Source organism: Strix aluco, chromosome W, assembly GCF_031877795.1.
Source record: "Strix aluco isolate bStrAlu1 chromosome W, bStrAlu1.hap1, whole genome shotgun sequence".
Classification (NCBI taxonomy): Eukaryota; Metazoa; Chordata; class Aves; order Strigiformes; family Strigidae; genus Strix; species Strix aluco.
Window position 1 is genome coordinate 15,466,854 of NC_133970.1, and position 14,942 is coordinate 15,481,795.

At 41.1% G+C, this 14,942-nt stretch overlaps 2 protein-coding genes across 2 annotated transcripts in view; both read right to left on the bottom strand.

Moving 5' to 3' along the window:
• Window positions 1–14,942, bottom strand: part of LOC141917659 (uncharacterized) — a 198,947-nt gene that overhangs the window by 100,909 nt on the left and 83,096 nt on the right. The gene's annotated exons all lie outside the window — the stretch shown is intronic.
• The window catches only part of LOC141917657 (ras GTPase-activating protein 1-like), a 93,985-nt gene that overhangs the window by 56,313 nt on the left and 22,730 nt on the right, over window positions 1–14,942 (bottom strand). The window contains exons 2-4 of the mRNA XM_074811023.1: window positions 14,281–14,430; window positions 8,902–9,037; window positions 7,932–8,002 (exon numbers count right to left, since the gene is read on the bottom strand). Of these exons, the coding sequence (XP_074667124.1) occupies window positions 7,932–8,002; window positions 8,902–9,037; window positions 14,281–14,430 (357 nt within the window). The remainder of the gene's footprint in view (window positions 1–7,931; window positions 8,003–8,901; window positions 9,038–14,280; window positions 14,431–14,942) is intronic.

The following is a 14,942-nucleotide window of genomic DNA, read 5'->3' on the forward strand; positions in this document are numbered from 1 at the left end:
TGTCCCAGTAATTAAAGGATAGGTCTTCCTCACCCATACCAACCAACATCTTGGCTATTAAGAGTCAGCCTTTTTGTGTTCAGGGGAGAGGGTTACCAGTGGCGCACACCACATGTCAACCCTGTGTTTCCTCCTGCGTGACCAGGGGGAGGACATGAGGAAATGGGATGGTGAACCTACCTGAAGACTAGAACCTCAAGTACAGGAACTGCAAGAAAAAACAACAGCCAAAGGCATCCATCCAGGAAAATCACTGCTCCAGTGTCTGTTGGTGCTTAGTTGCCGGCCGAGGTTAAACCATGACATCAGGTCATATGAAAACCTTTTACTGGAGCACAGGGGGACTTCTCAATCAAGTCAGATGATCCATCAGGGATACAAGCAATAGATATGAGGTACTGAAGCTCATCAACTAGCAGTTCAATCCAAAATTAGATAGCAATTTTCTACGGAACGTCTCTCATTTGAGATGGTGTGACAGATGCACCCACTCTGAGTGAACAGTACTTTGGTTCAGGCATTACTGACAAGTAGGCCTGACTGAAATCAGCCCTGCTGTGCAAACCTTGAGAACTGTACTAGGCCATATCTTCTCAGGAACCAAGGACTCTAGGCCATGTCTTATCAGGAGCTAACAGTACCAGCCTGAGCCAAGACTAGACAAAACTAAAACTGCTACAGCTGCACAACTGCACATACACCAAAAGGGGATCTGACTATGAGTTAATCACTTTATGCTATAAATATCTATAGACCCTGCCTCAAACCCACTGAGCTCTTCTGTATGGCAGCAGGCTACATGGCAGTGATCTCCACCTTGAGAAGGGATGTCACAAACTGTTCGTAAAGAGGATGTCTCAAACAACTCCAAGTGGGATGCCCTGTGGGGGAGAAGCAGAGCAAGCTCTGTGGAGGTGGGGCGGTGGGCCGTTTCTCTCCCCCTCCCTCCTGTTGTTGCCCAGAGACAGAACTTGCCTAACTGTACAGGTACAAGCCAGAGAAAATGAGAACCTTCCGGAACAACCTACTGTGCATGTGTAAAAAAGACTATATAAAGGCAATACCCCATGTGTCTTTGTCGACCCACCACCTACGGACCAAGCTGGCTACTCTGCAACAATGCAGGATCCAAGGGTGGTGATTCCCCTTTTCCTATCCCCTCCTCCTCTCTTTTGTCTTTCCTCTCTCTGCTCTCTCTCTTTCTTACATATATTCATGTATATAAGTTTTGTTGGAGTTGAATTGCGATGGGTTGATCATTGATGGGTTATATTAGGAAAACAGTCTCATCACCAAAGTGCCTTTATTCATTCTCTGGACAGTTACCAGTTGATTGTTGCCAAATTGTCTCCATTCACTCACTGAAGTGGTCAGTTAATAAAGTCACCAGCACAATTGTTCCTCTGAGTCACTGTGGTGACTCGGCCACCCTGCGGCTCTGCTGAGCAGAGACCAGCTCTTCCACCAGCAGGCAGGCTCTCGGGGAATTCAAAGGATTCACCCCCCTAGTAACCCACTGCATGGGACGAGACAAGGGACACCTCTCAAAATTACTCCTCAAGGTTGTGAGACCCCTTACCCAGAATCTGATATCTATAACTAAGTAAGCGACACGTTACATTAGGCCTAAGAATATATTGTATGCTAACAATGTTTACATATCCAGCTATACCTTAATTATTACAAGTGCAGTAAGTAGTAGAGTGTTTGACTGCTAAATCATCATCTAATCACTGTCTAAATGATGATTTAAATCATTGTCAAATCACTGTTTAATTACCATTTAATTATTGCTTAATCACTATCTGATTTTCATTCAATCATCGATTAATTACCATTTAATCATCATTCAATCATTAATAAAACCCTTTTAGTTAACCCCACAATGATGACATCTCTTAATTTGTCTGCAACAGAGGGTAACAGAAAATGCATTAACTTGAGCACAAAGCAAACAGCAAGAATAAATAAGCCTAATGAAAATATTTAAGATGAATTCAGCTACTAATGAACCTAAATCTTAACAAAGTACAATAAACAGCAAGACCATTCTACATCAGTTCTATTACAAAGAAGTTCACAGTAAGTTACTGCGTAGAAGACTGGTTAAAATTAACCCCAAAATACTTCAAGCTTTCTAAATATTATTTATAACATGAAAATTAAATCCAGATTCCCTGAAATATAAAAAATCTTCAAGAGTACATTACAGTACAAGAGTATAGTACATTAAGTTCACGTCCAAGTGGAGACCAGTGAGGAGTGGCATTCCTCAGGGGTCAGTATTGGGACCAGTGCTGCTTAACATGTTTGTTGGCGACACTGACAGTGGGATGGAGTGCACCCTCAGCAAGTTTGCTGATGACACCAAGCTGTGTGGTGCAGTCGACACTCTGGAAGGAAGGGATGTGCCATCCAGAGGGACCTGGACAGGCTTGAGAGGTGGGCCTGTGCAAACCTCATGAAGTTCAACAAGGTCAAGTGCAAGGTCCTGCACATGGGTGGGGGCAATCCCATGCACAAATACAGGCTGGGTGATGAGTGGATTGAGAGCAGCCCTGTGAAAAAAGACTTGGGAGTAGTAGTGGATGGAAAACTGACTGTGAGCCAGCAATGTGCGCTCGCAGCCCAGAAAGCCAACCATATCCTGGGCTGCATCAAGAGAAGTGTGGCCAGCAGGTTGAGGGAGGTGATTGTCCCCCTCTACTCCACTCTCATGAGACCCCACCTGGAGTGCTGTGTTCAGCTCTGGGGCCCCCAAGATAAGAAGGACATGGACCTGCTTGAGCGAATTCAGAGGAGGGCCACAAAGATGACCAGGGAACTGGAACACCTCCCCTATGAGGACAGGCTGAGAGACTTGGGGTTGTTCAGCCTGGAGAAGAGAAGGCTCTGGGGAGACCTTCTGGCAGCCTTCCAGTACTTAAAGGGGGCCTAAAGGAAAGCTGAGGAGGGACTCTTTATCAAGGAGTGTAGCCATAGGACAAGGGGTAATGGTTTTAAACTGAAAAAAGGTAGATTTAGATTAGATATAAGGAAGAAATTATTTCCTGTGAGGGTGGTGAGGCACTGGAACTGGTTGCCCAGAAAGGTTGTGGATGTCCCCTCCCTGGAAGTGTTCAAGACCAGGTTGGACGGGGCTTTGAGCAACCTGGTCTGGTGGAAGGTGTCCCTGCCCATGGCAGGGGTGTTGGATCTAGATGATCTTTAAGGTCCCTTCCAACCCAAACCATTCTATGATTCTATGAAAACAGAGTACTTTATAGCAAAGCTGGGACAAACAGAAATATTTTACCATGCAGATTTCATAAGTCTAGCCAGACACACAGACCTTTACATTTCAGCTGTATCCTCAGAAAGGGAAAAAAGGTATAATTTCCTGCAATTCTTGGTACCATAGCAGAGTAATGAAATGCTCTTAACTTGGTAGGTGCAATTAGGCATTTACTGGACTTGATGGATCCTGCTATGCGTAAGTATAGAAAAAAGCCCTACTTGCAACACACCGTTAGGAAATTCCCTCCTGTCTTAACACCTTCTTTTACGCTTAGAAAAAGGTCTTCTCAAAGATGAATATTACATATTACATACTATTACATATTGCCTAAAACAGTGGCGGGATAGGGAAAAAAAGAAGCAAACATATATAGGTCATTAATATGAATGAGGCATTCTTTTTGTATGTGTTCATGAGCCATCCAGATAACTGAAAGTGAAAACTAAAGATCTGTCTCTCTAAAGAAGATCTCTTTAAGATCTTATGTTACAGTTTTTTTCTGACAGCCTGAAACACTGCTGCTTTATTTTGGGACAGCTAATAGGAAGCTTTTCTGAAAATTTACATATTGCTGTGCTCCAAAACTGTGCAATTGTGCATTTAGTCCCTTCCCCCACCAATATCACTTTTCTTTCCTGTTTGTTTCACTGGATATGATGCTGTCCTCTGAATCCAATATTGCAGAAAATTGTTTTCAGCCAAACAGCAGCAGTTGTTAACTCACTATTATGTCAGTTCACTGTCAGAACATCTAAATGCTTTTTCAGAGCCCAGCTGAGAGTATTTAAATGTAGCTTTCAGAAGCAGGGTGTGTGGAATTCATGGTTTGGGTTTTTTTGAGAGGGCAGGGGAGAGAAATAAGAACAAATCTAAAAACACCTGCTCAGAGGAGATGGGCAAGGATGACGAGCTCAGGAAAGAATGTAAGGAATGACCACCAGTTATCATAAAGAAGTTCAGCAAACTTACCTCAACACAAAGGGGGCTGCAGGATAACCATTTTTTTAGATAGAGGGCTGTACCACTGGTTGATCAGGCTGTATAAACAGACTTCCCTGAGATAATTAATAATGTCTTCCAGATCTAGCCATAGCGGGGGGGGGGGGGGGGAGGAGGGGGGGGAAGTTTATATGTGGCTCAGCCACATATGAAATCTTAACAACCAACAACATGAACTTTGAAGAGGGCAATGGGCTTGAGACAGCTTCAAGCCACATATTCCTTCCTGGCAACTGGGGACACCCAGCATTATGACAGTGAGCATAGAGAGACCAGTAATGGAAACACATTTCTGTTGTGATCCAACTATATACTGAAATTGCAATATTGTGCTTGTGTTGTGATTTCAGTATATTGCTGTGTCACTATATTGGGTTTACGTGGCAAGGTTTTGGTAGCGGGGGGGCTGCAGGGGTGGCTTCTGTGAGAAGATGCCAGAAGCTGTCCCCATGTTGGACACAGCCAGTTCTAGACGGCTCCAAGATGGACCTGCTGCTGGCCAAAGTTGAGCCAATCAGCAACATTGGTAGTGCCTCTGTAATAACATGTTTAAGAAGGGGAAAAAACTGCTGCACAACAGCAGTTGGAAGAGAGGAGTGAGAATATGTGAGAGAAGCAACTCTGCAGACACCAAGGTCAGCGAAGAAGAAGGAGAGGGGGGAGGAGGTGCTTCAGGCACTGGAGCAGAGATTTCCCTGCAGCCCGTGGTGAAGACCATGGTGAGGCAGGCTGTGCCCCTGTAGCCCATGGAGGTGCACGATGGAACAGATATCCACCTGCAGCCCGGGGAGGAGCCCATGCCAGATCAGGTAGATGTGCCCTGAAGACCCTGTAGAGAGCCCACATTGGAGCAGGCTCCTGGCAGGACCTGTGACCTCTTGGAGAGGACCCCACACTGGAGAAGGTTTTTCTGGTAGGACCTGTGACCCTGCAGGGGACCCATGCTAGATCAGTCCATTCCTGAAGGACTGTACCCTGTGGAAAGGACCCATGTTGGAGCAGTTCTTGAAGAACTGCAGTCCATGGGAAGGACCCACATTGGAGCAGTTCATGAAGGACTGTCTCCTGTGGGTGGGACCCCATGCTGGAGCAGGGGAAGAGTGTGAGGAAAAAGGAGCAGCAGAGACAAAGTGTTATGAACTGACTGCAACCCCTATGTCGCAGATGAGTGTTTTAAATCACTTAAAGAATCAGTGTCAAAGGTATTAGCAAAAGTGATTTTAATATGATCTTGTAAAAGTGTGACTTAACAAAGTTTGATGGCAAGGTTCCCTCTATTACTTATTACATGGAAGAAACATACAAAGGAAAATCAAGTTAGAATTGATTTAGAATGATTTACACAGAGACCGGAGACATAAAAAGGTAAGGGAGACCCTCCTTTTGAGTCACAAGCTTCAGAGTGGACCCTCCTTGCTTTCTGAAATCGTGATGGAGCTTAGGTGGGGCTAGATCCAATCTTAGTCCCAGACTTGGTCAACAGTTTATGCTTACAAAGGGTAAGGAAAACCCCCCATTGAGTTACTACGCCAATGTGTTGGGGAATGAGTGAATGAGTGAAAAATGCAAGAGAAGCGTGGAGTAAAGACCATCCCATAGAGTCTCTTGATAGATCAACATTAGAAAGGAAATGAGTAGCAGTTCACAGAAAAAAAAACAAGTATGAAAGAGAGCATATTGGGTTTACGTGGTAAGGTTTTGGTAGCGGGGGAGCTGCAGGAGGGGCTGAGGCAATCAGCGACAGTGGTAGTGCCTCTGTGATAACATATTTAAGAAGGGGAAAAAACCAGCAACAGCAGCCGAAGAGAGAGGAGTGAAAATATGAGAGCAACAACTCTGCAGACAGCAAGGTCAGTGAAGAAGGAGGGGGAGGAGGTGCTCCAAGCACCAGAGCAGAGATTGACCTACAGCCTGCAGTGAAGACCATGGTGAAGCAGGTTGTCCCCCTGCAGACCATGGAGGTCCACGGTGGAGCAGGTAGATGTGCCCGAAGGAGGTTGTGACCCATGGAGCCCACACTGGAACAGGTTTGCTGGCAGGACTTGTGGCCCTGTGTGGGCCACAGTCTGTTCCTGAAGGACTGCCCTCTGTGGAAAGAGCAGTTCATGAAGGACTGTCTCCTGTGTGTGGGACACCACGGTGGAGCAGGGGAAGAGCATGAGGAGGAAGGAGTGGCAGAGACAGCACATGATGAATTGACCGCAACCCCCATTCCCCATCCCCCTGCACCACTCAGGGGGAGGAGGTAGATAATTAGAGACTGAAGTTGAGTCTGGGAAGAATGAAAGGGTGGGGAGGGAAGGTGTTTTTACATTTGTTCTTATTCCTACTCTAGTGTTAATTAGCAATAAATTAAATTAATTTCCCCACATCAAGTCTGTTTTGCCTGTGATGGTAATTGCCGAGTGATCTCCCTGTCCTTATCTTGACCCACGAGCCTTTTATCATATTTTCTCCCCCCTGTCCAGTTGAGGAGAGGGAGTGATGAAGTGGCTCAGTGGGCACCTGTCATGCAGAGAGTCAATTCAATAACTTTTTAAAATATTAAGATTATACATTTAAAAGTATCATTTATTCAATACAGACTCTTTCCAAAAGAGGGGAGAGGAAGAAGGAAAGGGAATCATTCTTACTCCATTTTAAGGTCAGAGTTTTTAGGCACAGGCAACAAAATGAGTGCTAGAACATTAAAGGCAAGGTTTTTTTGCCATCTCTCCTTTTTTTCCTTATTTCAAGGAAGACACTAAAAATACTGGTCTTAATTTTATGAGTCAATTTTCACATTCTCTTTCTAGTGGTCAAGACTGGTTTGGCTTGAACTATTTATCTGTTACTAGCTATTTCTGCAGGCAAGTTTGAAGCCAAGTTATTTCAAACCCTCACCTGAGACATTTTTTCACAGAATTCCTTTATCCACAAACTTACATTTTTCTCAAAGTGTGTAAGCCTTTGTGTGTTGGTTTAGCCCCTGCCGGGGTCTGAAACCACGCGGCTGCTGCCCCTCCCCCACAAAGGGAGTGAAATACAAAGCCCCGAGACTGAGATAAGGAGAGGTTTAATACAACAGAGCAACAGCAACACAACAAACAACAACCATAACAATAACAGTAATAGTGATAACAATGAACAGAGCAAAATATCTACCAATACAGCAGTGAGAGGACCAGATGTATAAAACCACCCGCCCCGCGCTTTTGGCGCCAGGATGTGACTGTCCGCATGGTATCTGAATAACCTGGCTAGAGCTCCCCCCCACTGCTGGGGAAACTTAACCCTATCCTGGCTAAACCAGGACACTTTGAAATTAGAAGTGTTCTACTTCTAAACTAAGTTTCATAGTTCTAGCAATTAAATGTAACTCCCCTTACAATTAATACAAACAGTATACCTATAATAAATGTGTTATTGCTATATGGGGGGGGGACGGGGGGGGGGGAGGGGGGAGAGAAAGAGAAAAAAAAAGACAAGAGATGACAAGACACAATACAAAAAAAAAAAAAAAGAGGAAGAGAGGCATCATACCTTTAACCTCCCAGAGCATTCACTCTAAGATGCAACTGGAAAGTATTTGCATAGTGACCATATACCGAAATCATTAGTATTTATAAATACTCAAAGAATTTCACAACTGCTTCTACCTATTATTAAAACATACCTTATTTCATCAGTTTCTGGCACTTTGGTGTAAGGTAGAATTGCTCGAACTCTCCTTCTGTCTTCCACAGGCTACAGTTTTAGAGAAGAGTGCACAGATATTAATTTTCACTTTCATTCTTATGTAGACTTCCTCTCCCCAACATCATGCTATTCTGAGGCAAAAGACTGGTAATAGTAATTTGTATCCCTTTGCTACTTTAAAGTTTTCAAAGGGGCAAAAATAGTAAGAGCTGGAAATGCTTAATTCCTAAAATTATCTACAAAAGCTCTCATTTTGTTTCTAGCCTTGTAACATTATCAGTCATGTTATCTTCAAAAATCAAATTACCAATAATCTAATTCCCATGAAAGAATACTTTAGAACTTTCTTCCACTAGTGGAAATTTATAAAAGTTTACCATTCAGAAACATCTTTATTCAGTGTGGGGGGAGGACACAGTCTGCAGGTGTTTGGGGGGAGCTGTTTTGTCTGCGTTGGGGTTTGTCTGTTTTAATTACTGATATTGTCTTAAGGACAGTCACTTGAAAAAAGCCCAGCTTTCAGGAACTTTGGTTATTTCCAGGATGTATATTTTGAAATCTTTGCTACAAAATAGTAGTATTATTTTGAAATAGTTTATGAAGTCAGTGTAAAACCCTAGAGGCTAACTACATTACAGTGGTGCTCTTTACTAGCCAAGAACCACATATTTTCTTGTGTATCTCAGTTTACATACAATATTATTACTACATTTGGAGATAACTGCAATACCTAACTTTCTCGTTACAGACTTTCATTAAAAACCAATGTTTTTATCATTACTTTCATCAGTAAGAACGTGTTTATACATTCCTTCACCATATGCCGACAGCTCTAGAACTAGGGGAAGCTGTCTACAATGCCTTTTTCATAGAAAAATATGAATATCAAATGCAAGATTAAGGATATTAATATTTAAGCAAATGACATTTAAAATTTTACTACTTGCCTCTGGAGGTGCTACTGGAAAGAATAGTTTTTCCCCCTTCAGCAAACAAGACACATGACTGTAATAACCAATTAGGTCCGAGAGTGAAGCAAAGCGACGTCCACCAATGTAATAGTCTCCACACATGGCAATAATCCTGTTAATAAAGAAAAGGAAGTTTGACAGAAGAAAATCTTTTGCTACAAACCATTGGGGTGGGTTTTTTTGTTGGTTTTATGATTTTTTTTGTTTTTTAAAAAGAAGTTAGGATAACGTTGAGTTTTTAAAGCAGACTGTCTACGCTCAACAACGCGATATTACAAACTCACTCTGTCATGTATATACACACACACCCCCATTAACTAATGAATATCTCATCAGCAATTACTGCTAAACATCATGACATAAAAATATTTGAAGACTGTCAAGGAGATGTAGGTTTCCAAATGAATAAGCAGATTTGCTAGAACTAAATGAAATTAAACACAAAAATGTAATTACCAGCATCCTGGACAAATGACATACTACATTAGTAGAGGTGACAGCATTAATACTTCTATCAATTAGGACATACAGCTTATACGATAGGCCTGGGTAAATTTGGCAAAATATCAATATATTCTGATAATAAATAACTACATTTAATTACACAGTGCAGAATACTGGAATACCTTCAAAAATTAGTCACTTTTCTACAGTTAGTCTAGTATCCATGCTAAAAAATAAGAAATAACTTTGTAATAATAACATACTCAACTTAAAAGCCTGCTAATAAACAGGAAAAATGCTTTAAAAAAACCCCTATTTCAATAGTTCAACACAAAAGAAAATTCTTATAAAATTGCTCATCTTACTAACTTATGTAGTTGGTGTGTGCATGTGTTTGTTTTGGGGTTGGTATTTTTTTTTGTGTGGGGTGGTGGTGCATATTTTAGTACTCAGATTTGTTAACACACTTGTCATACCAAAAAAATGGAAGATAGCATGTCTGTTCATATTGCTATGCAATACAAGTTCTAAAACAAATCAGAAATAATTGATTTATGTAAGAGAGTTAACAGTTTTAAAAACATTTCTATTACACAAGAGTCATTTGTACAAGGGAAAAAAATACATAAATTGAAACAATATTTTTGACCAGATAATCCAAAGAAACAATCAGCTATATAAATTGATAACATCAAGAGGACCTGAATTTTTCCAGCTACGCAGAAGTTGGACAGCAGTCCTGAGTAATAACACTTCTTTGAAAATGTGAAGAGCTATCTGGAAAAGCAGCTTGGAGAAGGAAGAAAATACTGACAGAGGGATTGAACTATTCCTTTAGTTATACACAGGAAAAAAAAGTGAACGAGACATTTGATCTACTTAAAGACTATAATTTTTGGTAAAAATTGTGAAATCAGCAGTTTTATGAAACCTGCAGAATGTTATAAACAGTTTCCAATAAATTATGTAGTAAATGGGAAAAACACCATACTTACCCACCAGAACTACTGTTGCAGAGTGTCAAAACTATAATTTTTAGGATCATAGAATCATTTAGGTTGGAAAAGACCTTTAAGATCAGAGTCTGTTAACCTAACACTGCCAAGTCCACCACTAAACCATGTCCCGAAGTGCCACATCTACACATCTTTTAAATACCTCCAGGGATGGTGACTCAACCACTTCCCTGGGCAGTCTGTTCCAATGCTTGACAACCCTTTCAGTGAAGAAACTTTTCCTAATATCCAATCTAAACCTCCCCTGGTGCAACTGGAGGCCATTTCCTCTTGTCCTATTATTTGGTACTTGGGAAAAAAGACCGACACTCACCTCGCTACAGCCTCCTTCCAGGTAGTTGTAGAGAGCGATAAGGTCTCCCCTCAGCCTCCTCTTCTCCAGACTAAACAACCCCAGTTCCCTCAGCCGCTCCTCATAAGACTTGTTCTCCAGACCCTTCACCACCTTTGTGGCTCTTCTTTGGATGTGCTCCAGCACCTCAATGTCTTTATTGTAGTGAGGGGCCCAAAACTGAACACAGTATTTGAGGTGCGGCCTCACTGGTGCCAAGTACAGGGGGATGATCACTTCCCTAGTCCTGCTAGCCACACTATTCCTGATAAAAGCCAGGGTGCTACTGGCCTTCTTGGCCACCTGGGCACACTGCTGGCTCATATTCAGCTGGCTGTTGACCAACACCCCCAGGTCCTTCTCTGCCAGGCAGCTTTCCAGCCGCTCTTCCCCAAGCCTGTAGCATTGCATGGGGTTGTTGTGACCCAAGTGCAGGACCTGACACTGAGCCATGTTGAATCTCATACAATTGGCCTCGGCCCATCGCTCCAGCCTGTCCAGATCTCTCTGTAGAGAATTTCAACCCTCAAACAGATCAACACTCCTGCCCAACGTGGTGTCATCTGCAAACTTACTGAGGGTGCACTCAATCCCCTCATCCAGATCATCGATAAAGATGTTAAACAAAACTGGCCCCGATACTGAGCCCTGGGGAACATCGCTTGTGACTAGCTGGCATCTGGATTTAACTCCATTCACTGCCACTCTTTGGGCCCAGCCATCCAGCCAGTTTTTTACCCAGTGAAGAGTACGCCCATGCAAGCCATGAGTAGCCAGTTTCTCCAGGAGAATGCTGTGGAAAACAGTAAACAACATCCACAACCTTTCCTCATCCACTAAGCAGGCCACCTTGTCATAGAAGGAGATCAGGTTAGTCAAGCAGGACCTGCCTTTCCTAAACCCATGCTGACTGGGCTGATCGCCTGGTTGTCCCATATGTGCCACATGATGGCACTCAAGATGATGTGCTTCATAACCTTCCCCGGCACCGAGGTCAGACTGAGAGGCCTGTAGTTCCCCAGATCCTCCTTCCGGCCCTTCTTGTAGATGGGCATCACATTTGCTAACCTCCAGTCAACTGGGACCTCCCCGCTTAGCCAGGACTGCTGATAAATTACTGAGAGTGGCTCGGTGAGCACTTGCGCCAAAGGAGGAAGTCTTACGATATGCCTTCACAAACTGAAGTCTAAGAAAATATAATGTCATTGATCAGTGAAGATAAAAATATGCAATAAAATACAAGAAATTGAGAGAAACTATTAGTCAACTAATTAAATTCCACTTAAAGAAAAAACTTAACATCTAACATCATGTTACCTCTCTCTCCAGTTTCCAAAAGACAAGTTATCTTAAATATATTTCAAGCAAATTACAGTACAAAAGGTTAAACATGTCTGACTACTTAGGTTTCTACTTAGCATTTGACTTCCTTAGAAAGCTCATGAACAATTCAAAAATAAAAGGAAAAACCAAATTTAACTACTGAGAAACTCAGATGAGCGCGTTATTTATCTGTCACTGGTTTCTTACACTTTTATTCTATTTTTCTTTAAAAGGTCAATATTCTGATACATTCCTGCTTTAAAAGTCTCTCTTCTCAGGTCAGTTGTTGAAACTATACACTCCTGTTTGGGAGAAACAGTCAAACGTATACTAAGATCAATCTTCAGCAATGAAATTTGAAGTTTTTAAGCATATAGCACTGCAAGGGAAGTCAGAAAATAATATAAGCTTTAAGGATCTAGACTAGATCTCTTAGCATATTTTCTACCAGATTCCTTATAAAATCCATGGTAAATTATTCAGAGATTAGGCTTCTAAATGAAATTTAGTGTTTCACATTTTATTATTAAATCAAGCTCAAATGAAACCTTTCTTCAGAACACACGGGACTAGTAAATACAAAGACTTCTGTAATCAGAGAAAATTCTGAAGGACAAGATGAAAAGATAAAAGATTTTCCTTCCCAGTATTTTATATCACTCAGCAACTCACCAAAGAACATACTACTACAGCCAAAAAGAATTTAGTTTTGATGGACTCATACACTACCTATCAATCATGTACTGCATGAACATATGCCCATATCCAACTCAGGGGAGGGGGATGTGGAGAACTTTCACCTAAAATACTGGTATTTTAGTCAAACAGAAATATGTAAGGAAAGTTTAATCCAAAAAATATCAGTTTTAGGAAACAAAATATCAGTGAGATTCTTGAGCGATGGAAATTTCACCCATTTTTAGAAGGCTGCCATTAGCAAAGAAGCAGCTTTGGTGAAAGTGACACTTCCAGTCTGTGAGACGCAGTGGACGCATCCCTATATTTGGCTGAAATAACTTCAAACTGCTATTCTTGAGGCTGAAAAATGTTTGAGTGTAGCATCTGCAGTCAACAAATAAAACCAAAAGCATGTCTGTTCTATGAAGAACAGTATCAGCAAACAAATTAGTTTCCTTTGAATAGTTGTCTCTTCACATATTTAATGGATCCAAGAAAGAAAGATTCTTTAAGATTTGAAAAGATTATAAGGATCCCTTTCTTAGAAAGTAGTCTTTAACAGTTTCCCATTTTCTATCTGAGATGCCAGAAACAATTTTCTGGTGGACATGAACCAACATTCAACACCTGATACCGACTACAATAAGCAAAAGTTATTTTTAATACGACTCTTAAAAACAGCACTTAAAAAGCAAGTATTAACATAATTTAATTTTCTATTACTGCTACACAGTAACCAGTTCCCAAACAAGAATCAGTATAGCTGAGAAGCATGAACTGTTAGCTCAGACAACATGATGCAAACATGAGCATGGTATTTCTGTTTGCTTTGCAAGTAAATTTGCTTTATCTTTATTTCTTGTTATCTAGATAGCTGACAAAGGTTTTTTTCTACTGCTGAAGATGGACTCAATATCCTGTTTTGTGAAGATGAACATTACACTGCAGCACATTACTTACTAACATTCAAGCGCTTCCCAGAACATCCCTCATTTACACTAAATGAGAATAAAATAGTGTATATAACTTGCTAATGGTAAAATAATCCTGGTTACAATTTCTGATAAAGTGCTATATCTATTTAGAACAACTAATTCTAACACATACTGAAAGCTGATTCCAGCAAATCCTCATATTATTAAATACATAACCTCTTTATTTCTCCCTGTTGTTTGGGGTTTTTTTTATAAAGGAAGCACCCAGATTTGCTATGACTTTGACGTTCAAGTATGTCCTGTGAGCTGCAATAACTAAGAAATAGACTCAAAACAATCTCCTCAGATTACTAATAAGAAGTCTGCATGCTACTGCAAATGTAGTCACAACAGCTTTAGACAAACTTCTCTATTCTAATCATGGTTTCCTCACATTTTCATTCTTTAGCACGTAAAGGAATTTTTAAGTAGCATAGTTTAAAACAATTAAACCCTAGTAAGGAGCTATACATGGGTAAAAAGTAAAAAATATTCAATTTATAGTACAGTATAGAAAACAACTGTATTAAGTTCTAAAACCACAGATGAACAGGTTACAGTGTTTTAAAAGAAAACATTTAATTCTCACCTAAAATGGTTGACATTTGTTTTACTAAGGAATGAAAGCACAAATGAACCTGGTCTCCGATCACTCTCTCGAATAAGGTAACTTCCAGGTTTTCCCGCTTGCCAAAGACGTTCTTCTGCAATTGCTCTGTCGAGTTTTCCGTGATACCACCTAAAAAACAATGGGTGTCCTTAGAATTTAAGGCTTCTCTTCATTCTCACAGAACAGACCTGTGAAACTAATGAAAGTTCTCAGTTAAAAGTGATGTAATCCCAAACCTTTGTTTCAAATAAATTTATCAGATGTTTATGTGTGCAACCTCTCTCAAATTACTTATTTCCAATAAACAGAATTTTTAAAGCTTCACAGGTTCAGATAACCCATTTCCCCAAATAACTCACACAGGAGGAAAGCACTCTGAACCATCCAAAGAGAACAAAAGCTCTCTACAACCAGCTTTTTCTTTCCTCCCCAATTTGCTCATTTTCAGGAAACGAGCAGAACCAGAGATAACTCACCTGACTCAGGGTGTTGTATTTTAAGCTTACTCAGGCTTCAATTCAGGCTATGACCTGTTTCTCAAAGGACAAACACAGATCACAGTATCAAAGCCTGCACCTAAACAAAAAGACAGCAACCACCAGGCCATATTTCAGCCAAAAAAAGTCTTCCCCCAACCCAAC